Source organism: Prionailurus bengalensis, chromosome C1, assembly GCF_016509475.1.
Source record: "Prionailurus bengalensis isolate Pbe53 chromosome C1, Fcat_Pben_1.1_paternal_pri, whole genome shotgun sequence".
NCBI classification, from domain to species: Eukaryota; Metazoa; Chordata; class Mammalia; order Carnivora; family Felidae; genus Prionailurus; species Prionailurus bengalensis.
In genome coordinates, this window is record NC_057345.1 from 39,010,050 (window position 1) to 39,037,787 (window position 27,738).

General features: G+C 40.3%; 1 protein-coding gene and 1 pseudogene across 2 annotated transcripts in view; both read right to left on the bottom strand.

The window, feature by feature from the left end:
- The window catches only part of AGBL4 (AGBL carboxypeptidase 4), a 1,479,620-nt gene that overhangs the window by 495,572 nt on the left and 956,310 nt on the right, over positions 1–27,738 (bottom strand). For both annotated transcript variants that reach the window (XM_043574931.1, XM_043574930.1), the window contains exon 5: positions 21,992–22,208. In XM_043574931.1, the coding sequence (XP_043430866.1) occupies positions 21,992–22,208 (217 nt within the window). The remainder of the gene's footprint in view (positions 1–21,991; positions 22,209–27,738) is intronic.
- On the bottom strand, positions 9,825–11,340 carry LOC122480485 (annotated as a pseudogene).

Below are 27,738 nucleotides of genomic sequence, written 5' to 3' on the forward strand. Positions count from 1 at the left end.
TGGCTCTACAATTCACCAGCTCAAAGAAGCCAGAAACCTAGGTGTAGTGCTTGCTTCCTCTCTCTCCCTCACCTACAACGTTCAATTTAGTCACAGGTTCTGTGGTTTTAACTCCTAGATAGTTCTGGGATATATCAGCTTCTCTTCATCTTTTTTACTTTTGTCTTACTTGTTTTAAAACTCCCTAATAATGCTCTCTGCCTTCTAATCCATCCTCCACACAGCAGCCCAAGTGCACTTAATTTTACATAAGTCTGACCTGTCACTTTCTTGCTTAAAATCCTACATTGACAATCCCACCACAAGCATAAAGAAAACAAAACAAAGCCCTAGACTCTTCCTTCCATTCTAGTCTCTCTATGTGTCTCCTAGGCCTCTTCACTGTGTTCCTTCAAAACTACCAATGACTGCTTCACTGGCTCCATGGCAGGAGAATAAAAAAATATGAGCTGTCTCAGGTTGGAACAGGCTGCTATTGGAGGTAGTGAACTCCACATGCCTTAAGGGGTGCCTATAGATTCTGGATAGCCACTCCCTGGATATTGTAGAAAAGCTCTGCTCTTAGATGAAAGAGTAGTTTATATGCCACATGAGGGCAAATTCTGTCCTGAAGTGACTTCTAGGTGTTTCAGAATAGCACATACCTTGGAGACAATAACATGTCCTCCTTCTTACCCCCACTACCCTGCTACATTTGTGTGAGGAAGTCCCACTGCAAGGAAAGCTACTTGTCCTGTGAGACCAGCCTGACCCACAGTCAGCACAAGTGGAAGCTGTGCTGACATTTTTCTCTCTGGTCAATGTAATCAGTGTAGACATTCCAAGTGAATAATTTAGGCCTCCTAAAAATGAACCAACTAGAGCCAACATTGTCAAATGTGGTTGTCTACCTTGATCAAAGTAACCAGGTACACACCAAATCTCACTCCCTTCTCCTGTAGACATAGCTTTTTAGGCATTCCTTACTAAGTGTTGAGAAAGAGACAAGGTCTTAAAGATAATAAAAACAAACACTTTGCATTTGTGTACTTCTTTAGAAATGCAATATGCCGTTAAATTACAGTTACCAATTGAGAAACGAATCTGTGCCAGGCAATATGGAAACTGCTTTATAAACCTCATCTTTAAATAACAGGCTTTTGAGACAAATTGCTTAGGTTTAGATGCCAAGTCCTTACTTTACCACTTACTAGTTGTGTGATTTTAAGCAAGTTAATTAATCTCTCTGTACTTCAGTTTCCTAATCTGTAAAATGGACAGAGTAACAGGTCTCAAAAGGTATTGCGAGGGTTATACAAGATATTTACATACCAAGACCTTAGGTTGCACTGCACATGGCACATAAAAGTGCTCAATAAATGTTAGCTTTGGTTTACACTACTCCTGACAAATACCTTGACAACTAAGGGTTATTATTCCCAATGTTCAGATGAAGAAATGGGCAGAGTAATGTGAAATAACTTGCTTAATTTGATAATGAATTAGTGGTGAAGCTGAAATACACACACTGATCTGACTCCAAAACCTCTACATTTTCTTTTCCATTTGAGAGAATAGCATACTTATTGTTACTACTGTGACTATTGTTATCACCATCACCATCATTAATACCATTGATAATAATGTCCTCACATAGGCATAGCACTTCTTGACTTCAAAGCAAATATAGATACATTTACACAAAATTACCCACCATCAAGCCTATAAGTGACTTCATGGAACCTTAGGTACACTTTCCAACCCAGGGCATCTCTGTGGCACCCTTGACATGTGATCATCTGTGCAGGTTGGACCTCAAGAGTTCTGAGGGGAAATATCCAGAAGGGATTGTTCCTGGGTAGAGCAAGGCTGGACAGGGCAGAGTCCCAATTATATGGGAGGCCCCAGTATTGAGGAAGATCTCAGAGATGGAAACACATCTGTCATTCTTCTTGAACACATTTAAGCTCACAGACTGCAGAGGAAGTTTCCTGGAGGAGGAGGCCTTCCTAGACCTGAGGAAGGATGGTCCTGAAGGAAGGGCAGCCAGATGAGCTTCACCCACTCAGAGATAAGTGCAGAGGAAGAAGAGCCTAAATCAAAAACTAACACCAAAGAAAAACCACCAAAGAAATCTGGAGAGCTGTTTCATCTTTGCTTGTACCTTCATCTGCTACCTTCTTCCCCAACTCTGTGCCTACAGGTGTAATAGAAAACCTTGAAATAGAAAAGGACATATGGCTTTTTTTTGTGGGGCAAAGATGTGGAGAAGCTTGAAGGACTGAATCAGCATCCCCAAGTAGGCTAAAGGCAGGAAGCCCAGGAGAACAGGGTAGGAACATAATCACGGAGGAGATGGAGGCTGGCTGGGCCATGAGGCAAGCCATGAAAGAGGCAAAATAGAGTTCTAAGGGGCAACTTTGTCCTGAGAAATAACCCCAGAGACTTGAGGATAAAGCCCTCTTCACTGCCATGTGAGCACTTCCATGATCCTATTAGGTCCTCACAGTAACAGTGTTCAGCAAAAGGATCTATGCAGAATAAGAGCATACGTTTTAAAGTCAGACAGACCTGGGTACAAATCCTGGTGCTACCACTTACTAGCTATGTGAGCTCAGGCGAGTAAGTTAACCTGAGCCCTGGTTTTTTCATAGGTAAGGTAATAATAACAGCAACCTATTGTTATTCCTGAAGATGAAATGATTACATGAGATAAAAACAGAGCATGACACATGGTGTATGGGGAGAAAATGGTAAATAACATGACTGAAAGGGTTCCTCTTTGATAAAACACAAAGAACATGAAATTCCCAATCAGGAAACCTATGTCATACTCCTAGAGACTACGGATTTCTTCACTTCCTAGACCTCAGCTGCCTTAGCTGGACAAGGCAGGTGTTAGAAGACAAATCTTTCAAGGTCTTTTTAGGTCTAAACTTTCATGACTTCAGCTGCTTATAGTACAGGCATCATGAACAGGAGAAAGAGATGGAAACTCCCAGCTATCTGTCTCTCCCCTGCCCCCGCCCCCCAACTCCTGTAAAATGGCAGCTCAGACAAACAATATCAAGACTGGGTAATATTCTGCTGACCTAGTTACACAAAGTTAGGAAACTTTTAAATATGTATGAATATTATTGAATGGAAAAGAGGAGGCTGATTCAAGTAGCTGCAGTGCATATTAATATCTTATTATTAGCCACATTAATGTAGGTAATATCCTGGAAGCTGCCTTTCCTATGAAATACAATTTGGAGAAAGAATACCTCTATTCTCTTCTCAGGAAATAATTGTCTTTTAATGCCAAACTATGGTAAATAAGCCAGAGAAATCAAATGATATTGGAGGATGAAGTTAAATAATTTAGGAAAAGGGAGTACAACATTTACTAAATTAATCCAGTAGAGAAAAATCATGATGGGATTTTTATGCTCCCTTTTTGGAAAGATATCTCTTTAGGAAGGCAAACAAGGAATTTGAACATTTTCCAGTTTTTTCCTTTTAAGAGATATATGAGCTAATATACGTATTCAACAAAAATTTCTTAAGAACTTACTGTGAACCAGCAACTGTACAGCCACAAGAAGAATACAATCCATGTCATAGCAGGCATCAGTACTTTACTTTTTATGGAATCTGTGTGAACTTGAATGTTTACCTGGGAGTGGAAATGCTGGGCCTTAGGGTAATTCTATGCTTAACATTTTGAGGAACTGCCAAATGTTTTCCAGAGCAGCTACGCCATTTTATATTCCCACCAGCAATGCATAAGGGTTTCAGTTTCTCGATATCCTCCCCAACACTTGCTATTTTTTTCTTTTTTAAGTTTATTTATTTTGAGAGAGAGCGAGCACTTGTGTGCAAGTAGGGAAGGGGCAGAGAGAGAGAGAGGGAGAGAGAATTCCAAGCAGCACGGAGCCCCAATGCAGGGTTTGATCTCACTGTGAGATCATGACCTGAGCTAAAAGCAAGAGTTGGACACTTAACCAACTGACCCACCCCGGCGTCTCTCTTCAACACTTGTTATTGTCCTTCTTTTATTATCCAGAGGTTGGGATGTGATACTTCACTGTGGTTTTCATTTGCATTTCCCTGGTGGTTAATGATCATCATCAAAAAATGAGTATCATTTTTTTTATATTGAGTATCCTTTTATGTGCATATTGGCTACTTGTATATCTTCTTTTGAGAAATGTTTTAGATCCAGTGCCCATTCCTAAATTGTGGGATTTTTTTTGTCATTTTATTGAGTTGTAGGTGCTCTTTCTATGTTCTTGATACAAGTTTATTTTCAGATACATGATTTGAAAATATTTTCTACCATTCTGTAGCTTGTCTTTCTGTTTTCTTGATGGTATCATTTGCAGTATAAAAGTTTTTAATTTTGACAAAGTCCAATTTGTCTTTTGCTGCTGGTGCTTTTGGTGTCATATCAAAGGAACCATTGCCTAACTCAAAATCACAAAGATACACTCCTATGTTTTCTCCTCCTCCTCCTCCTCCTCCTCCTCCTCCTCCTCCTCCTTCTTCTCCTTCTTCTCCTCCTCCTCCTTCTTCTCCTCCTCCTCCTCCTCCTCCTCCTTCTTCTTCTTCTTCTTCTTTTACAGAGAGAGAGACTGAGAGAGAGTGTGCATGGGGGATATGGACATAGGGAGAGGGAGAGAGAGAATCTTAAGCAGGCTCCGTGCCCAGCATGGAGCCCAATGCGGGGCTCAATCTCACAACTGTGAGATTGTTAACTGAGCTGAAATCAAGAGTTGGATGCTTAACTGACTGAACCACCCAGGTGCCCCACTCCTATGTTTTCTTCTGAGAAATTTAGTGTTAGCTTTTAAAGATAAATCCACATTTAAAGAATTTTTTTTCCCAATGAAAAACAGAATAAGGAAGCAAGAAAAGGAGCAACCAGAGGTCAGCAGTATTAGAGGAAAAGAAATGGCGGCAGCAGCCTCTCTGGGAGAATGGTGAAACACAGGGAGCACCTGACCTACTTTGTCCCTCCCTCCCTCATGTCTGGTAACAATTCTACAGAGACTAGCAGAGCCCTGAGAGTTTGCTGCAACCTTAGCAATGTTGCTGGCTAAAAGATTCTCTGGGAAGTTCAACAGCTTACTCTGGAAAGCAGCATAGGTTCTAGCCAGGGGCCACCAGTCAAATCCCCCCTGTATTTATTTTCCAGTTCCAACTGCCATGGTGTGGGGTGACTTATAAATAACCCTCTCCTTTCCAGGCCCTGTGCTTTGTCCCTCCCGTGGCTTGTGAACATGTCCCATCATATTATTCCCAAGCCATTGCTGGTTAGCACAGTCACTAAAAATGACACCAAGTGAACTTGAAGGTAAGATTGCACAGTCTAAGTCAGTTCTGAGGCTAAAATCATATTGTAAATTGCTTTAAAATTCTACTTTTTTTGAGACCTTGCTTAAGCCAAATATATACAAGGTCAAAAGTTCTAGCCAGTGATATGTTTTTTTTTTTGTTTTTTTTGCTTTGTTTTGTTTTTTAACACTGAAACAGTCTCCTTGAATACTAATAATAGGATTCTAGGAAAACATCCAGTTCATTTATCAAGTCTTCCTATAGCAGGACATTTTGTTAGAAAATGGATAATAATGATTTTCAAGTGATTCTATTTTCTTTTCCCAAGAACCTTGAAAAAGTCAGCCCCCATGCCTGCCTTTCTCCCTTTCCAACCACTATCTTTGTGATACTTCTCCTTTTTAGGAATGGCCATGAGATAATGTTAGAACTAGTTGATAGATGAGTTTTATTCCTCCTTCCACCCCTTTTTCCTTTTTGTATATGTGAGGTAATATTTGAGGACTATTAAGTCCTATCTCGGGGGGTCTTAATGGGTGAAAGGAGCTCAAATATTACTCACCTATACAGTTCTTTCTGATTCACCAACTCGACTTAGGAGCCTTTTCCATGTTCCTGTAGTTCCTTTCCTACACCCCACCAATAACCTATACCTTGGTTTCTTCTAAACAGATATTACCACTTATGAGTAGTATACTATTGAAAAAGTTACTTAACATCTATATTCCTCAGTTTCCTCATCTGAAAAATTGGGATAATAGTAGTATCTGCTTCCTAAGATTGTTAAAGGTGATTAAATGATAATGAAGTGGATAGAATAGTATGTGGCATGGAGTAAGTACTCTAAATGTTAGTTGTTCTCATTTTTTAAAAATTAAGTTTATTTATTTTGAGAGAGAGAGGGAGAAAGAGAGAGATAGCAGGGGAGGGGCAGAGAGAGAAGGAGAGAGAGAGAATCACAAGCAGGCTCTGCACTGTCAGCACAGAGCCTGACATGGGGCTTGAACTCACAAACTGAGAGATCATGACCTGAGCTGAAATCAAGAGTCAGATGCTTAACCAGCTGAGCCACCCAGGAACCCCTATTCTCATTTTTTTAAGTGACAAATTATATACTTTAGGGAGCTTAGGGTCTGTTAAGGGAAATCAGTACTGCAAATGCATTCTATCCAAATATTTACAAACAATTCAGAAGGTATTTTCACATCTGTTATCTAATATCTACTAGAAGCATCTTGTCATTACAATAACCTAAAGCTAAATCACAGTGCCTAGTTTTTAGATGAGGCTTAAAGAGGTTATTTGAAATGTCAAAAATATAAGTGGCAGAGCCAAAATAAAAATCCTAATATGGCTCTAGGCCTGATGATCTTCATACTTAAATTACAACCGAATAGGAGGTTTCTCTGGATATATATATATTGAAGAGGGGGCACTAATCTGTGAGAAAAAAGAGGCTAAGTAATTGACCTAAGGTTACACAGTTAATGAGTGGCAGGGTCAGGGTTCTAAACTACGTAGCTCACCCTATTGACTTAGGCATCTAATTTTATTCCCACTGCCTTGTAAGTGCTTAGTTAATATTTGCAGAAAGACTAGACAAAAAAGCAACCTTTGCAGACAGATCTGGGAGTGACAGGCAGTGAACTTCAGTGGACAATCTAGGTGTCAGAAACTGGGCTTCCAGCTAGTGCTGTTCAACTAACTCACTGGGTGACTCAGGAAAGTAACCTCCCTCTCTGGGCCCCAGTGTTTCCAGCTGCAGAAAGAGAGGAGAAAAAAAGAAATAAAAAGTTTTCAAACACTGTTAACAGCTGAATCCTTTTTTCAACTAAGTCTATGAGGAAGGCCAGTGAAGAGGGCCCGGCATGCATGGTGTATGTGGCAGGGAGGATGAGAGAGGCCTGAACCCTGATTTCACAGAAGTCCCTCTTTCTCCTTGCTCCTCAGTAGCATCTCAAGTACTGCTGAGAGCCTAGATCCCTAATTAGGGATACAGGTAACATGGGTTTAAACCCTAGAACTAGAAGAACCTAAGGTTCTTCTTGGCTTTGAAATTCTGTGAGTCACATAAAATAAATGATCTTGTATCCTAATGTTATATACCTTCTGATTTAACAAAGTGAAAATGTGGCTTCAGAGGAAGTGACAAAGTATGACCACATCAAAAGATACCAAGAAAGAATTTTCGCTGTAATAGCATGCTTCTCCACCTGCCTCCAGCCCTATACGTACCCTAAATACAAAAATATTCCCTAAACATATGAACAGAGGAAACTAGATGAAGAATGAGTAATCAAAAGAGTGACAAGTGTTTTAAAGAGGAAACAGTATATTATAGACTCATGTAGCAGAGGATCTCAAACTAGTCTGGGGAACAGTATATTAGGGAAGCATTCCAGGAAGGAGTGGTGTTCAAATTGGATCCTGAAAGCAGAATAGGAAGTAGCAAGGCAAAGGGCCATTGAGAAAGAACATTCCAGGTAGATGGGCCAGTGTGTATACAAGTTAGTGGAAAAAATCCATGGCTGACAGAAAGAACTATAGGGAGGCCAATGTGGGTATAGCAGAGAGCAAAATGACAGGGAAATGAGACAGGCTGAAAAAGCAGGCAGAGGCTAGATTATGCAGGATCTTACAGATTAAGTTAAGAATTTGTTATTTTATCTTAAACTGCTGAGAGGCCGGGGTGTTCAGTGGGTCATTTTCATGGATACTGAAATTATTCAATATGGTGGTAGCAGGGTAGTGGAAAAGACAAGTATGGACCAAAGCTCTCCATGACTGAGGGAACTGTCCAAGAAGTCAGCAGATGACAGCAATAAAGAATGGCAGTGGGTTATATAGGCTGAAAACATGTCTTTTTATAAAAGAGAAGGGAAAGAATGGCCTAGAAATAGCAATCTATTAGCACAAAGGATGTCATCTGCCAAGCTAGCTAAGTAGCGTTCAGTGAAGAGTCTACTGTCTTTTGGTCAGGTAGGGACCACAGGACCAGTGAGGCAGTGAGGGGAGCATAAAGTTAGGAGGAAGGCTGGGACTTTCTGGAAGCCACTGTAACACTGACATAGCTAGGTGAGCAGAGTTGAGAGAGAGCCTGGAAGCCTGTTTACCTCACATCTTGTACCCCCTGGCTTAAGAAGTTGTTGTAATTCCCTGAGAGATGCTGATAGTTTGAACTAAGGCACTAGCAGCAGAGATAAGAAAGAGATAGATTCTAAAAATACTGAGTTATAGCTTTGATCATACTTGGTGACAGATAGTATGCAAGGAGTAGAATAAAAAGGAGTTAAACAGGGGCGCCTGGGTGGCGCAGTAGGTTAAGCATCCGACTTCAGCCAGGTCACGATCTCGCGGTCCGTGAGTTCGAGCCCCGCGTCGGGCTCTGGGCTGGTGGCTCGGAGCCTGGAGCCTGTTTCCGATTCTGTGTCTCCCTCTCTCTCTGCCCCTCCCCCATTCATGCTCTGTCTCTCTCTGTCCCAAAAATAAATAAATGTTGAAAAAAAAATTTAAAAAAAAAAAAAAAAAAAAGGAGTTAAACAGGACAGTTTCCTGGCATGGGCAACTGAAGTGATGGTGATACAATCATTGAACTAGGAAACCCGTATTTGGGGCAGGTGTAGAGTAGTCTGGGTCAATCTTTGCAGCATGAATAAATCAGACATGTGTCTCCTTGTTCTAGCAGTGGAGAAGCAAGGGTCATAATTCCTAGCACCTCCTCTCCAGGCCCTCATTCACCCAGGGCTGAGGCTTGGAATGGATGAGCCACCTGCAGCAGTCAGGTCAGTTGGAAAGTCCCTCACCAGATGCTGGGAGGATATATCTGCCTCCAATTAATTGGAGACTCTTTTTGAAGGGAATAGCAAAAACTATGCCAAGAGAGTGGTGCTTGTGAAGTGGCCTGCTGGAAGGGAGCCAAAACTACTAAGCTTGTTTAATTTAGAGTGTCTGATCAGGACAAGGTTTGGTGCAGATGGGGGTCCATAGAACTCTCCTGAGAGGTGGGTAAGGGAATGATAATTGAGATTACTAACTTCCAACAATTACTCAATTTAAAACCCAGCCAAAAAGATGTAATTATTTTTCATACATTTGTTTGGTCATGTTGCCAGCTGCAACTCCATGATGTTTTACTTCAAAGGGGAAGAAAGAACAAAGGGGAAGGAACAGAATGGAAGGGAGCTACATTATTTTGTAGTCACCATGCTGATAAGAACAGTGCTGCCTCTCTCTAGCTTCTTTTACGCGGTACTGTCTTCTGTCCTTGGGCTTTTCTGTCCACAGGTGATTAGTTCCCTCTAGCAGGTTTCTGAGATTCTAGCTTTTCCTCACAAGTCCACATAAGGACTATTGTAGAAGCTGCCAGGCTCCATATTTTAAATTCTTCTAATCTCCTCATATTTGCCTGCCTTGCTCCTAAACTAAATTGAATTTAATTGAGTTGACTTGGAGGCAGGTAAATTCTTGTTCGTTTAGATGACTTATGCTACTGGAGTTAGCAGCATAGTCAAACTCAGGGACTGATATCAAATTGATATAAAAAATGCCAATCTAGGTATTCCAGAGAAGCCTCTCATAATATGCATGGATCTCTGTCCTCGGTCTCAGGGCTCATCCTGCTAAACACTTGTATACTTGACTTAAATTAATACTTAAAAAGTATATACTTTAAAAATTCTGAGTGAAGACACTAATATTACAGATAAGAGAATCCAAGAATCAAAATAATCACAGCAAGCTAGAATAAAGGGCTAAAACCAATGGTAGGACAAGTATAAAGGGTCACTATACTTGTAAAATCTACTATAGGCTAATGTATCCTGGATTGGATCCTGTGACAGAAAAAGAACATTGGTGGAAAAACTGATGAGATCTGAATATAGTTCTATAGTTTAGTTCATAGTAAAGTATCAGTGTTAATTTATTTGTTTTGACAAATGCTTCATGGTTGCATATGATTTTAACAGAGGAAACTGGGTGAAGGGTATGTGGGATCTCTCGATATTATCTAACTTTTTCCCCCATTTCCTTAAGAATAAATGATTATTTAAAAAGTGTGCCATACTGTATAGAAATCAACATTCTCTCCCATAATTCTGTGCATCTTGGACTACAGTCAAGATGTCACTGTTCCCTCCCTACCTCTTCAAATTAACTTTCTCAGGTCACAACAATAAGTCTTCCCAAAGGGGACCTTCTGGAAAAATAAGCTATTTCCTCAACTTATATTTCCCTCTTTTTATAGCATGCACCAGCAATCTATCCAATAAACATATGTTGGGGAGTGAGGACGGGATCCACTTCAAGCCCACAATTGTTAACAGTCATAAGATTGGAGAAAAGCACAAGGGGATAGGTCAACATACTGGCAAAAAATCCTGTGGCAGCTTGGAAATAACTCTTCATTTCATTCATGGTGGAAACCCCACTGTCCAGTGCATAGGCATGGTCGAGGAAGGCCAGTGAGTTTCAGAGCCACAAAGAAATTATGTCACATAGGAGGTGAGAGATAAGACCAACAAAAAGTTCTAGAATGCCCTCTTCCTGATAGATGGTTACTGTGGAGTCACAAAGTCCACAGAACAATGACTTGTACAATAGATCTCTGAATGATACACGGAAGGGATATGTGATAAGGGTAGCAGCAGAATGAGCCATCATCTCTCGAGTTGTCTCCTTGATAACTTGGTTAAAGGAGGATGTAACTTCTTTCTGTACATTTTCAGGTCCTAACTCATCAACCTTTTCACACTTCTGGTCATGCTGTAAAACTTTACCATGGACCACAGTTCCAAGGACTCCTGAAAACAGTCTTGGAGTTAAGTCTATGAAAAACCCATGCTTCCTATCGATGCTCACAATGAACTAGGATAACAAAACAGGCCAGGAAGCTGACATACTTGCCACCCCAAAATATTTCATCTTATTCTTGGAGGAAGAGGCTGGTATCCCACCTGGATGAGCACTTTCACGTACATGAGTGGCTGGGACATAATGGTGAGTCCAGGAGCACAGGAGCACTTTACTTGCTGTGCCAGCCATGATGGACCTGTGGACAGTCAACTTTTTTTTTTTTATAAATCTAAAATTATTTAAAAATAAAAGATTTATTTTTTTTTCAATATATCAAGTTTATTGTCAAATTGGTTTCCATACAACACCCAGTGCTCATCCCAAAAGGTGCCCTCCTCAATACCCATCACCCACCCTCCCCTCCCTCCCACCCCCCATCAACCCTCAGTTTGTTTTCAGTTTTTAAGAGTCTCTTATGCTTTGGCTCTCTTCCACTCTAACCTCTTTTTTTTTTTCCTTCTCCTCCCCCATGGGTTTCTGTTAAGTTTCTCAGGATCCACTTAAGAGTGAAACCATATGGTATCTGTCTTTCTCTGTATGGCTTATTTCACTTAGCATAACACTCTCCAGTTCCATCCATGTTGCTACAAAGGGCCATATTTCATTCTTTCTCATTGCCATGTAGTACTCCATTGTGTATATAAACCACAATTTCTTTATCCATTCATCAGTTGATGGACATTTAGGCTGTTTCCATAATTTGGCTATTGTTGAGAGTGCTGCTATAAACATTGGGGTACAAGTGCCCCTATGCATCGGTACTCCTGTATTCTTTGGGTAAATTCCTAGCAGTGCTATTGCTGGGTGATAGGGTAAAAGATTTATTTAAAACATATCAGAGGAATTAAAATAGGCTTATTCATGAACAACAACAAAAATCAACTACAGGGAGGCTTCACTGCTAAAAGAAGCTAACGTAAACTCTGGTTACATTTCTAGAGATTTAGCATCCACAGCAAAACAGGAAATAGTCCTATTCTGCTGTAGGAGGCTTATATTGCCTATAAAGTTTTATATTCAGTTCTGATATTTTATAAAGGTAATCAACAACCTAGATTATGTCCAGAGAACAACAAAGAAGGAACAAAGTTTAAAAACCATGGAATCTGCAGAAATGTAGAATAATGGGGGGGAGAGGAGAAAGGAAGGGACTAGTCTGGAAAGGACTCATGATGGGGATGTGGTCACTAGCTTGCTGTCTTTGCAGGCCTGTCCACGGGCTAAAGGAGCAAGTAATGTAAAGTAGACCCAGTGGGTGGAGCTAGAATCAAGGAGAGAGGCTACAAGGAGATGGCTCTTTCTGGGAATGATGGGACTTTTTTCTCTTTGAAATGGGGCTCAGGCTGCCTCAAGAGATGTGTGAGCAAAGGCTAAAAACTCATATTTCAGGAATATTAAGAGAAGATGTCGGTCTATACAATTTGGGTCCTTGCCCATAGGAGATTCCTAATACATTTGCTAAATTTGAATGTGACCTCTACAGTCTTTATTAACTCGAGAAATTGTGTGAGGTGTTAAGTCAGAGAAACCAGCTTTTCTAGGCATTTCTATGTCATTCTCATTTAAAAAAAAATTTTAATGTTTGCTTATTTATTTAATGTTTATTTATTTATTATAATTTATTGTCAAATTGGCTTACATACGATACTCATTGCTATTTTTGAGAGAGAGAGAGAGAGAGAGAGAGAGAGAGAGAGAGAGAGAACGAGTGGAGGGAGGGGGGGAGAGAGAGAAAGAGAGAGGCATAGAATCCAAATCAGGCTCCAGGCTCTGAGCTGCCAGCACAGAGCCAACATGGGGCTTGAACCCATGGACCATGAGATAATGACCTGAGCCAAAGTCAGACACTTAACTAACTGAGCCACCCAGGTGCCCCTTGGCATTCTTGGCAGTAATTTTCCTCCAGGTACTTTTGGCTAACAAATATCTCTGTCCATGGGGGAAAAAGCCACCAAAAGACAGGCAATAGTTAATCTGACTTCTAGATCAACTGTCACCAGCGAGTGCAGCCTGGAGATGGAAGACTTAAGTGTCACAATGATCATGATCCTTCCTGGATGGTTCCTCACTGCATCAGATAAAGTCCAAATTCTTTAGGTTGGCATTCAAGGAACTCTTGGCCCAGCCTCCACTTACCTCTCCTCCTTTCCCCATTACTATCTTTCTTTTCTTCTTAGGTTGATCCTGTGCTCTTGTCTTTTGGAACCACATAAAACTATCAAGACTCAGTATTGTCTCAACTTCCATACCATATTTTTTTAAGAGAGGGGGGCATGCAGAGAGAGAGAGAGAGAGAATCTCAAGCAGGCTCCACACTAAGCATGGATCAATGTGGAGCTTGATCCCATGACCTGGGATCATGGTCTGACCTGAAATCAAGAGTTGGAAGCTTGGGGTGCCTGGGTGTCTCTGTTGGTTGGGCATCCCAACTTTGGCTCAGGTCACGATCACACGATTTGAGAGTTTGTGAATTCGAGCCCCATGTTAGGCTTTGTGCTGACAGCTCAGAGGCTTGAGCCTGCTTTGGATTCTGTGTCTCCTTCTCTCTCTGCCCCTCCCCAACTTGTGCTCTGTCTCTCTATGTCTCTCAAAAAGTAAATGTAAAAAATAAAATTAAAAAAAAAGAGTTGGGGGGCGCCTGGGTGGCGCAGTCGGTTAAGCGTCCGACTTCAGCCAGGTCACGATCTCGCGGTCCGTGAGTTCGAGCCCCGCGTCGGGCTGTGTGCTGACAGCTCAGAGCCTGGAGCCTGTTTCCGATTCTGTGTCTCCCTCTGTCTCTGCCCCTCCCCCGTTCATGCTCTGTCTCTCTCTGTCCCAAAAATAAATAAACGTTGAAAAATTAAAAAAAAAAAAAAAAAAAAAAAAAGAGTTGGAAGCTCAACCAAATGAGCCACCCAGGTGCCCCGTGTGTATCCATATTTCGATTCTCAACTCAAGATGCCTTCTTCATTAGGGCTTTGTTTCCTCCCTTGTGCCCCTTCTCTGCCCACTACTTCTATTATATCAAGTCTCTTACCATTATTGCCATTATTAGTTTTTACATCTGTGTTGCCCACTACATTGAGTACTTCTGAGGGATAGGGTGTATTTTGTATTCATCTTTTTGTCTCCAGCACCCAATACAGAGCCTGGCAGGCAGAAGGTACTCATCAGATATTTGTCGTATTGAAGAATGGCTTTGCAAGAACTTAGTAAATGACTATATAGGTGAATAGAATATTTCCCTATCCAGAACTGGTTTAGAGTCCATTTTTTGGAGTCAAAAAAGGCTTGGCTTCATGTCCCAACTGCATGATATAGACAAATTACTTCATCTCATTGTGCCTTAGTTTTTAAAAATGCAAATGGAAGGAGATAATACTAATATATCTCAGAGCTTAAATTCTTCTAAGTGAATCCTTCACCCCAAAACTCATCCTCTTTCCTGATTTAATTTATCCAATATTGTCTGTCTCTTCCTAGAATGTGAGCCCCATGAAGGCATGGATTTCTGCCTGTTTTTCACTGCTGTATCCCTAGAGCCTAGACCATGCTGGTTACATGTTAGGTATTCAAAAACAGTACAAATCACATAATAGGAGCATTGTGAGGACTGAGTGACACAATGTATAAGAAGATCATGGCATTGGGCCGACCACATGCTATGCACTCAATAACTACCATTATTATAAAATAAAAGGCAGATTAAGAGGCAACATTATGACAGACTGATGTGTGACTCAGAACATACAATCAGGATATTATAAATGTTTGAACCATAATTTATGTTGGAATTGGAAAGGATGCTTGAAAAATCTGGTCTGACTCTCTGAGACCCAAAGAGGAAGAGTGCTTTTCTCAAAGTCACAGAGCTAGCCAGTGACAGAACCTAGACAATTACTCTCCTATAAATGATTTTCTAGTTATTCCATATAATACAGGATCAGATTCCTTTCTTTGTTAGACACTTCCTTTTGGCAAGTTTTGTTAAGTACAGGAATGGCTCTCTCCATCTAATCCTTTCAACACGCGCATACACACACAGAGTTAGGTGTTCATCTAATTAGTCCAATTATGTATAAAGATAATACCATAGTTTACTGTGTCTGATGGTACAAGGTTATATGATTTAAAAACTAATGTTTGTCAATTAAAATCTACTTTTAGCTATGTTGGAAGGAGTGTATTGGTAAACTCTATCTCTGAAAAACAAACATAAAGCTGGATAAAACTGACGCAAACATTTAAATGTTTTGGAAACTGACCAAAGGCATACAACAATCTCATGTTATGCTTAAAAAACCGCTGAACTTCAGTTAATAAGACGGGGAATCTGTGATGTGCTGTGGTTGCTCTACCTTCCTCCAAGCTTGGTGAAAGCAGGGTTCTGTTAGGGCAGGCCATGCTGTGGGGATTGTCAAAGGGAATCAATTTGGAAGAGAGGGCAGTGCTCACACCTAGCAGCATTTTCTGTGGAAACACTCACCACAGAGGTTGGCAAGTAAGGAGGGCCCGCAGTTCCATAGCTGGGACAAACATATTCCTGGCTGAGACTGGGTGCAAGCCAGAAGGCTCAAGCCAGTCACACACTCCTGAAAAGCCCTGAAGCTGCACAAATGCTCATGGTCAACACAACACAGAAGGGAAAGGAGAAGCCAGAGAAGACATGAAAATTGCCCAGACTTTGACTGTACTCCCCATATCTACATATAGATCCACTGACAGAGGACAGAAGCCTTATGTGCTCAGGGTGGGTAAGCACAAACCTAGCCCAATAATAGCTGACCGCTAAACTACAAAGACACAGGGTTGACTCTTTGAGAATCCAGTCTCATAAATAGGAAAGAAAAAAGAAAAATTGAGCTGAGGCATAAGAGAAAGATACCAAGATAATTCACTGGTAAAGGTTAGTCTTTTCAACAAGCAGTGCTAGAACAATTGGATATCCATATGCAAAAAAATATAAGCTTAAATGCTTACCTCATGCCATACATATAAAAATAATTCAAAATGGATCACAGACTGAGATGTAAGCAAAACCATAAAAATTTTAGAATAAAACATAGGAGAAAATCTTTGTGGTCTTCAGTTGGGCAAAGAGTTTAAAAAAAATTTTTTTTAACGTTTTTACTTATTTTTGGGACAGAGAGAGACAGAGCATGAATGGGGGAGGGGCAGAGAGAGAGGGAGACACAGAAACGGAAACAGGCTCCAGGCTCCGAGCCATCAACCCAGAGCCTGACGCGGGGCTCGAACTCACGGACCTCGTGATCGTGACCTGGCTGAAGTCGGACGCTTAACCAACTGCGCCACCCAGGCACCCCGGGGCAAAGAGTTCTTAGATAAGAATCCAAAGCATGATCCATAAGAGAAAAAAAATTGATAAATTAGGCCTCAAAATTAATTCTGTTCTTCAAAAGATATGGTTAAGAGAATGAAAAGATAAGGCATAGATTAGAAAGAAATATTTGCAAAACATGTATCAGACAAAAGACTTGCATTCAGAATAGATAAAGAAATCTCAAAACTCATTATAAGAATACAAATAACTCAAAATTTTTAAGTGGGAAAAATATTGAAACTGACACTTTATTAAAGAAAATACACAAATGGCAAATACGCTCATGATAAGATAATCAACATAATTAGCTGTTAGGGCAATATAATTTAAAACCACAATGAGATATGCTAAATACCAACTAAAATAACTATAATTAAAAATATAGATAATTCCAAGTGTTAGCAAGAACATGGAGAAACTATAACCCTCTCTCCTACATTGCTGGTAGGAAGGTAAAAAGGCGTTACTAACTTGGAACACAGTTTGACAGATTTTCTTCTTTTAATTTGAACATGAACTTACTATATGACCCAATGATTCCATTCTTAGAAATCTACCTGAAACAAAGTGGGTCACATGTCCACTCAAAAGTATGCACATGAAGGGGCGCCTGGGTGGCGCAGTCGGTTAAGCGTCCGACTTCAGCCAGGTCACGATCTCGCGGTCCGGGAGTTCGAGCCCCGCGTCGGGCTCTGGGCTGATGGCTCAGAGCCTGGAGCCTGTTTCCGATTCTGTGTCTCCCTCTCTCTCTGCCCCTCCCCCATTCAAGCTCTGTCTCTCTCTGTCCCAAAAATAAATAAACGTTGGAAAAAAAAAATTAAAAAAAAAAAAAGTATGCACATGAATGTTCATAACATCATTATTCATAATAGCCCCAATATAGAAGCTTTCCAAATGTCCATAAACTAGAGAATAAACAAAACATGTTATATATCATTTTAATAGAATACTATTCAGCACTAAAAATGAATGAACTGCTGATACATGGTACAACATGGCTAAACCTGAAAAATATAATGCTAAAGGAAAGATGCTGGAAGCAAAAGACTACATAATGCATAATTCCATTTATATGAAATGTTCAGAAATGGCAAATTTATAGTGTCAGAGAAGGTCAGTAGTTGCTAGGATTGGGAGTGGAAGTGAGGAATAACAAAGGAACTTTTTGGGATGATGGAAATATTCTAAGACTAGATTGCAGTGATAGTGTAAAACTCTATAAATTTACTAAAAATCATAGAACCGGTCCTTTACAATGGGTGTATTTTATGGTATATAAATTATACCTCAATAAAGGTCTTAAGATAACAAGAAAAAATAAGATCTTTCCCATGGTACTTTTATCTTAAATGTCAGATTGTGGCATTGATGCATGTTCAAAGGTGAGGTTAGAAGACACCACTAGAGAATAACAAAATAAGACACCATTTCAGATGGCATAATTAGTAGCAATGGTAGCTATGGACATGGTGATTAATCATTCCAGCACTAGAAATACAAAATCTTGCTTCCTGCTTACTCTCCCTAAGATCTGGATGTTGACATGTTTAGCCTTCCAACTTGTAATTATCCTCCCTCCAAATTGGAATAAGGATTAACTAATTATAGTGGTGTCTTCAGACATGAGCCATACCAAACACCCTGGTAATGAAGAACTGTCCTGTCTGTAAAAGTATGCCAGAAAGCCTTAAAGTCTTTGGTATCTGCTTTGAGGTCCAACCCATAGAGTTTCTCCAAACTAGTTTAGCCAGCACAGGTACACCCTGCACTTTCACTAACTTTACTTTCTTTAAGATGCTGCTTTGGATAAGGTAATTTCTTTCCTAAAAATCCACTGTATCTCTCAGTTGGTCCAATGCAGAAAGCAGCAGTAGTCCATCAAAATGGCAGGATGTGGTGTTAGAAGTCATGGGTTTAAACCTTGGCCCTGACATGAACTAGCCATGTGGCTTTAGCTAAGTAACTTAACCTTTTTAGCCTTATATTATTTACCCCCCAAGCTGGGATAATTCTGCCTACTCCATAAAACTACTATGAAAAATAAGCAAGATGGTATACACAAAGTAACTGACCCAGTATCTGTGTTAAATCTGAATGACAGTATGACAATTAACTCTTTCTAGAGTTTGGCCCCAATATTCCTATTTATCCTAATCTTATAGTAAGAAGATTCCTTATTCCAATCAAACCAGACTTCTAACCAACTGCCACCATGCAATGACCCTGGCTAAATCTTACTCTCTGGGCTGCCTCCTCCCCAACTCTGTATTTACTAATCCTACCCATCTTTCAAGAGTCAGCTTAAAGCTCATCTTCTCCATGATGTTTAATCTGACCATTAACTCTCTAGACAACTAGTGAGATCCTTAATTATATATTTTTAAGATTTTATTTCTGTTTGAACATATCCCATTTCCTCAGGTATAGGAGACATTTCTGAAGGATACCAAGGTTTGTTTTATATCCCCCAGTGCCCCTTGCAAGGTCTGAAGTAGGACAAGGTTCTCAACTTATTTTTTTTTTCCTGAGGAGTTCCTTAAAGAATAACTTGAAAACACTATTCCAGTCCATCTTTTTCATTTTATAGATGAAAAACTTGTCCCCAGAAAGAGGAAGTAACATTCAAGTTTCACATGAATAATTTGGTATTAGAGTTGAAAACAGAATTCAGGCTTCCTATGGCAGATACTTTGGGCTGCCCTTCAATATCAGTTCTCCTACACATCTATAGGACTACCAATTTTTAGCTGGAAACATGGTCACCCAGAATAAAGACTTCATGTCTCATCCTTACTTTAGGTAAGTGTGGATATGAGTTGTATGAAATGGGATAGAAGAGAAAGTGCTACATAACTTCATTTTCTCCTTTCTGCCCCTACTTTCTTCATCCTGCTGTCTGAAACACAGATGTGATGGTAAGAATTCCATTCTCGATCCACACTGGATCATGGGATTGAGGGGAATGCCCCAGGGATGGCAGGACAAAAAGCTGAAAAAAACTGACTCCCTAAGGCTTCCAAGGAACAGACTACAATATCAGCTCTGGATTGCCTATAGGCTTTTATATGGAAGAGAAATAAACTTCTGTTTTGTTTAAAGTGCTGTTATTTTAGATACAGATTTGTATATTAGTTGTTAGCAGCATAACTGATCCTGTTACCCCTCCTATCAACTTTCTAATGCTCTTAGTTCTTCACATTGCCTCTAGACATATATATTAACTCATTCTTTCATTCATTAAATAATTTACTTAATAGCCATTCAGGATGCACTTACATTCTGCCTGGCATAAATCTAAGAGGGGGCTGGAGTGGACACAGGAATGAAATGTACAAATCCCGCCCTTAAAATTAAAAGTCACAAGTATTGAATGAACTTCTCACTGTCTTAACTCATATCACAATTCATAGATTGGCAAACACTCATCTCAGAATTTCTCTGACAGTCTCATATCAATTTCATTGTTCCCAGTAATAAAATGCTGATCAAACTATATGTGCTTAATATCTTGTATTTGCCTCTCTACATCCACTCTTTGCCCTTCTCTATCATTTTCTTTGACCACTGTGGCTTACTTGTATGTACTGCATCAATGGGCTCTCTTGTCCTCTGACTTCTGGTTGGGTTGGTTAATAGGGACCCCTAGCAGTAAATCAGACGGAAGTAAGAGAATGAGTTCTACATATTTAGTTTTCTCAGCTCCCTCCCTGTGGGGTCATCTTAGGCTAACTTTTTCCTTAACTGAAGGCCATTCACTGTTTCACTCAAGATGGCCCACAACATGACTCTACTATTGGGTTCTGATAACCATTCCTTCCCTTCATAGCCTTTGAGTTCTAGCCCCAGGGAAATGCCCCAGGGAAACACCGAGGTTTCCCTACACACTGCCCACACCTTGTAAATAGCCCATTTATTAAACCCTGCTCAAATTATCCTAATGTGAGGCTGCCATCTGTTTCCTAGTAGCATGTTGACTGATATACCATGTGCCCAATTCTAAGTTCAAAATATACAGGCATTAGATACACATGGCACCCACCAGAAGCACTGTTAGGGAGAGGGTTAGAGTAAAGGGAAGATATTTAGCAAAATCTTAGTGCATAGAGAATCTCAGACTATAAGAACATCATCATGACCACTAGCTTTTGAGATCAGATTTGACTCTCAGGTACCTGAGCCATATGCAAGCCCTCTTTATTTCTCTTTTTTCTGGGGGGGGGGTGGTATCCTGGACTAGACTCTATGTCTTTTAAACAGTCTAGTCTTGAAAACTTTCAGTTAGAAGTGGGGTTCCCTTCTAGGTGGAACTCACAGTCACTGGGCAGAATCCATATTTCCACCACCATGTATCAGAACCTCCAGTGTAGTACTTTCTGCTAATTCCACCAGTATCCTCTCGTAGGAGCTTTAAAGTACTCAGTATGCCTATTTTAGAGGCATAATCCACAATTCTTAAAGAATGAAACATAAAAGCAAATTATCACCTGTTTATTCATTACAAGTAACTGAAGTATCACTGACCACAGAGAACAATGGTAGGCAGAACAATGCACCCCCCCTCCCAAAATGTCCAAGTCCTAATCCCAGAAACCTGTGAATATGTCACTTTACAAGACAAAAGGGGCTTTTACAGAGGTGATTAAATATCTTTAGATGGAGACATCATCCTGCATTATCTGGGTGAGCCCAACATAATCACAAGGATCCTTAAAAGTAAAAGAAGGAGGCAGGAGATTCACTGTCTGAGTGATTCAGCATTAGACTCAACCAGCCATTGTTGGCTTTGAAGATGGAAGGGAACTACAAGCTAAGAAATGCAAACAGCCTCTAGAAGCTGGAAAGGGCAGGGAAATAAATTCTCTCCTAGAACCCCCAAAAGGAATGCAGACCTGCTGATACCTCAATTTTAGCCAGAAAGACCAGTTTTGGACCTCTATTGAACGGTAGGATAATAAATTTGTGTTGTTTTAACCCACCAAGTTCGTGGTAATTTGCTATGCCAGCAATAGGAAACTAATACAGAATGTAAGACCAAAATCTCCAGACCCAGGGAACTAAACCCAGGGTAAGGAAAGGCTGGGAACTGAGGGATGACAGAGACAAAACACAGTGGGCAGCACAACAAACCGCACACCAGTTGCTAACCTGCACTGCAGGCAAGTTGCATTCATTAAAAGACAAATGTATGTTTTATCTCAGAGACTCCCACTCATAAAATGCTTTCATGCCTTTTGTAACACCTAGTAGAAGCTTCCCTCTTTTTTATCAGAGTTTTTGGGAGTCACTAAAATTTTTGTATTTTGTTAGCATTATCAGCTTCATTCAGAAGGACAAGCATTTGCCTCATATCTTCTTCTGTGACTTCCTGTTAGCCACAGAGGCAAAGAATGGCACAATAAAAATAACTATTCATAAAAGCTCCAGAGCATATGCAAAGCATCAATATCTATTATTTGCATTCTATAAAAACCCATTGCTAAGCACTTCTCCCAAGGCTGCCTGTTTCAGACTAGGCCTTACCACGCTCTGACCCAGCTGCTCCCGAAAGAAGTAATCCATGTTTCTCTTTTGCAGGCTGTCAAGGTAATGCTGAAAGCGTGTGTATGTATATGGGTAGCAGTAAGCAAATTGGTAAATATCTTCTTCTCGATCAAAACAAAATGCAAAGGACATCACATAATTCTTCCTATGGTCCGGACACCGGTAGTAGTAAACATTTTTAGGTGGCAGCCTTTGCCTGAAAGATACAAAGAAAAAAAAATTGGGCATATCAGATAATCATTCAAGCTTCAAAGGTAATAAACAGGAATAAATGCCCAAGAGAAAAAAACTGTAACATCAAGAAGTCTAGGTGGTGTCTGGGAACAACAACCATACCACCTATGGTCAAAAGGAGTCCAGGATTTGGCAGCACTTTATTCAAATTCCAGCTCTACCCTTTATCAAATGTTTGGACAATGCAAAGGTAAACAAAGATGAACAAGTTTTAATCATTGTTTACTATTATTTGGAGCGCTCATTACATGCCCAGGCAATGAGCTAGATTCTTTTTTTTTTAATGTTTATTTATTTATTTTGAGAGAGAAAGAATGCATGTGTGTAGGGCAGAGGGAGAGGGAGAGACAGAATCCCAAGCAAGTTCCATACTCTCAGCACAGAGTCCCATGTGGGGCTTGATCTCACAAATCATGAGATCATGACCTGAGTCAAAACCAAGAGTTGGGTGCTTAACTAAACTGAGTAACCCAGGCACCCCAGGGAAACTCAGATTCTTGATGTATAATGGTAAATAAGAGAGGCAACATGTTTATCCTCATGCAGTCTATATTCTGGTGGGGAAGCAGTCAATACAATATTAAAAATAAATACATTAAACAGTTACAGACTCTTAAAGCACCTTGAGGGCAACTAAAGAGTATGATGTAAGGGGCATGTAGGTGGCTCAGTTAGCTGAGCATCCAACTCTTGATTTCACTTCAGGTCATGATCCCAGGGTCATGGGATTGAGCCCCACATTGGGATCTGTGTTGAGCGTGGAGCCTGCTTGGGATTCTCTCTCTCTCACCCTCTCTCTCTGCCCCTCTTCTACCTCCTGGCTTGCTCGTGTTCTCTCTCTCTAAAAAAAAAAAAAAAAAAAGAAAAGTGTGATGTTATACTAAAAATAAATAGCAGAGGTCTACTTTTCCTAGGGAAGCCAGGTTTTTGTATTATAAGGCTAATTCAGACCTTTTTTTAAAATAAGCTAATGTGCACTGTAAATATTGAAGGGGGAGGAAAGAATATTCAACATTTCTTTAAATTATTACTATTGTTTTTCTACAGAGCATTACATGACACTAATTTTCCACAAAAGCACTTTGGGAAGTACTGCTTCAAATATACTGTGTAAGCAGTTTTGCTAAGTCATCATGCTCATTCTCCAATAAGGAACTCTGAAACATATACATGAGAAAAGGCAAAATGTTCCAGTCATAATTCCCATAACTTTTTTACATTCATCCACATCATAGGCTCACTGTACCCTATCATGCTGTGTGACATCCAAACTATTCACAGTTTTCCTGCAGTGAATGACTCTTATTACTGTCTCTTAAAAACCCCATTAATCCTACAAAACCCATCCCAAACTATACATTTTCCATGATCATCCATTGACAATTCTGGGCCAGTCCAGGTCCCACATTGCACAGCAACTCTTGCTTCTTTATTGATGGCATCATAAGTCTTATCCACTCAAATCAGTTTGGAAGCTCCTAAAAACACAAGTATATTTCTGGGGGCTACTGGCACATTGGGTGAAGGATGCCAGGCTCATCTGTAGGGGCTTGGCATTCAACTGAAAAGCCACAGGGCCCAGGAGCATGTGAAGGAAAGTGTGAGGAGGGTGTAGGTGATGAGGTTGAGGAAAATAACAATGGTGGTGGCTCCAGGTAGGGCAGCCTGAAGAAAATTGTTAAAAGCACCCAGAGCATTATAACATGCCAGTAGTTTGTTGCAGAATCTTGCTTCTACCTTGGTGTCCTTCTGAAGCTGCCTAAGTAGCTAGGGTGGAAATTAAGGCTGTGGGCTTCCTGTGGAAGAGCAGAGGTTACAAGACACTAATTCTGTACATACAGCAAGCTTCTATTGTTTGCCTGTAGCCCTGGGTCCCATGAACATCAGACATTACGTGAAATGCAGAGAGGGGAAGAAGATGCAAATTAAGGAAGAAAAAAAGGAAAAGAAAGATTGAGAAAGGAATGAGGGAAGAGAGAAAGGAAGGAATGAACAGAATATGCATAGTATGGGCTGTTTATGGGGCTTATTCAGTACCTGATTTATTGTACTTTATTTTTTTAATGTTTATTTATATGAGAGAGAGAGAGAGAGAGAGAGAGAGAGAGAGAGAGAGAGAAAAGAGACCATAAGTGTGAATGCGCAAGCAGGGAAGGGGTAGAAAATGAGGGAGAGAATCTGACAGTGCAGAACCTGATGTGGGGCTTGATCTCACGAACTGTGAGATCATGACCTGAACTGAAATCAAGAGTCAGATACTTAAACCAACTGAGCCACCCAGTCACCCCAAGTACCTGATTTAATTCGCATAAAATCATTTGGTCAAGGTGGGTAGTATTCCACTTTGCCAATGTGGTCATGGAGGTTCATAAAAGTTAAGGAGGTCACTCATTACATCAAGTGAGCAAATGATAGAGCTGGGACTCCAATTTGTTTCTGTCTGATTCCAAGTCCAGTACCTAGAACACTCCTCCATAGTCCTTGATAAATTACGAACTTCTGCTATTCCAGATATGAGTGTGTGCAAAAGCCAGGAGGCAAGAGAGAAAAAAGCAAATGTTGGAACTGAAAGGAATTCATCGTGGCTGAAGTACAAAGAGCGAGAAGGGAATTCATGAGTAATGTGTCTGAAGAGGAAGGCAGAAGCCAGACTAGAAAGGGACTATATGAACCATGTTAAAGAATTTAAAAATGATCCTGAAGTCACAGGGTACCTTTCAAGTGAGTGAAAGAAGTAAAGTACCATGACTGCCAGTCTAAGGGATCGATGATAGTGGTCAGAAGGACAGAAGGAGAGTAGCTGCACAGGTGTAGAAAACAAGACAGATTTGACTATTTTAGAAAAAAGTGGCTTAAGTGATGGGACATAAGGTCTAACTAATATAGGTTAGAACCTGGTAGCACTGAGGAAGGCTGGATGGTAGAGAGAAAAGCATAACCAATAAAGGAACAGGGATTTTCATATAAACATCAGTGGTAGTATCAAAGGCTGTCTAGGGATGTGTTTGGGCCCACAACAGAATCCATTTACCTCCTACTCCCAAAGCCACCACAGATAAATATACAGGTAACAATAGTCTTCTTGTAATGTAAATACAACTTTTAAGACAAGTGCTGCCCTCTCCCCCAGGCACTCTTCCTTTCCAGCCAGATTGCTACCCTAAACCTTCCTATATTGAAATTTTGGGGCTACCAGTGATGAGGCAGAAAAATAATGGCCTGGAAGGTGCATGGGGAGTCAAGAGGAAAGTCGTCCTCTCCTGATACTTCTGTCCATGGAGTATAAGTGAATCAACAGTTCCTGAGAGGGAAATGGGGGGAATAATGACCTCCAAGATATCAGGTCTTACTTCATTGTTTTATGTAGCAATTATTTGTTAAGTATCATGTACCAAGCATTGTTTGTTTAAGAGAAGATGTAAAGGAAGCAGTGGACTAAAAGAAGACTGAGAATCCAAGTAAGATTAGTTACCATGAAGCTGAGTTTCAGAGGAAAAAGTGGAAAGTGGAAAGTTCTTGATAGAGAAGGGAACAGTGAAAACCAAGATAAGATCAGTGCAGAGGTGAGGGTATAGAAAGAACAGATGATAGTCTAAATTTGTGATGTGATTGAAACATGCAGAAATGTGAGGCTGATGAACTAACCTAGTTTCAGGGTTCCCAGTTTGCATTCAGGAAGAATGCCAGTTGAAAGTGGCCTTGAGGTCTCTGGTTAGTGACCTGTGACCCTAGCTTCAGGCCCTGGCTCACAGATCTGAGAACAAGGTGAGCATGTCTTCATATGTTAGTGATTCCTACAGTGACGGGCCCCTCAGGTTATGATGCTGATGTTCTCAACTCTTCATTTACTAGTATATCCGATCAGGGTCCATGCTTTAAATTCAATCACCCCAGTTTTCTCCTATTCTAGCCAAGTTTAGCAACTTGACTCTGAGAGCCTGCCATCTCCACCAAATCTGATTGTGTGCTATCAAGAGAATTCGTCTAATGCTTGCAGCTGTCCCAGCTCCTCTCCTGAGTGGGTCAGATGCCTAACCTGATTTGCAGACAGAGTGAAGGTAATGGGCCCTGGGGTAATCATTCAAGGAAGTCAAGATGCTGCTCAGGGCTTAGATTTTCTAGAATCTACTAAGAATACAAATAAAAATCCATTTGAGAAGGGCTCAGTAGGCCAAATTCATGAGGACTTTCAAGTAACACAAAGAGTAGAGGAAAATAAGACTGGGACTATGTAGGAGGAAACATGTGTCTCTCATTTGTAATGCATTTCTGGTTTTTCTCTTATTTTGCTTATTATGTTTTTACTATGTCGCAGGCATCATGTTGAATGTTGTATATGCATTATCATTTAAACCTCACAATAATCCCATGAGCCAGGGGCTATTAACATCCCCTTTAATAGCTTCAAGAAAATTGAAGCTCAGAGAGGTAAAAAATTCCCTGAAGTGACAGGGTTAGTAATACTCAGGGCTTATATTAGATGCAGACTAATGTGACTTTGAAGTCTGTGCTCATAACTCCTATGGTACCTTGCTACCCTCCTTTCTCCCTTTGCCATCCAGTCATAGCCCTATTTCTGCTTCCAGAAAAATCTGCTCTCCCAGTACTCTCCTGTTAAAGACTCTTCAAACAACTCCCTATCTTCATATTCTGGTTTGGCCTACAAGGCTCCATGAGATCTCCCTGTGATCCAGTATCACCAGCCATTTCTTCCTCCTTGAATCCTATGTTTTATTCATACTGAGCTACTTACAACTCCCTAACACAATTTTATGCTATTCCTCCCATACCTTTATGGGATCTCTTTTTATTTGTTCTTTCTTTCACTTGGAGTGATTCCCCTGTGAATCACTTTTCCCATCTTACCTACTTGGTGAACTGCCACTCATAGATGTGCATAAGGTAGACGGTCAATAAAGGCTAAAGTATTTTTTTTTAATGAACTAATTAATTAATGGACAAAAGAATGTATAAATAAATGTCTACCCTTTAACATACTTCCTCTCTGAATCCTTCTCTGACCATTCAGTCTTCATTAATTTATCTCGACTTTGACACGTAATAGTAAAGTAAGTTTTATAACTTGGTATGTCTGTTAATAATGAACACCAAAAGTAAATGGAGATTTCTTCAAAGAAAGGTAGGCTTCTTGAAGACAGGAAGAGTGTCACCTTTTCCCTCTCTTTCTCACTTTTCACTTTGTCACTTTCCTCTCTATCGTCTCTTCACAGAGAAGGTAACAATACTTGCTCATTTTAAAAAGCTGTGATAAAAGGAAAAGAAGACTCATCTCTGAAGATAAATGGTAGACATCATAGGGAGGTAGATTGTAGCTCGGTATAGAGACTCTTTAAGATTCAGCTGAAGGGCAAGTAGAAAGGCCCATGTTATAGGGGAGTGCAAGCATGGGAAGCTTTATGGGATCCCATCAAGTAAGTTCCTATACTTGATGTTAGGTTAGACAAGGCTGCCTTCTGATTCTGTTTAATACA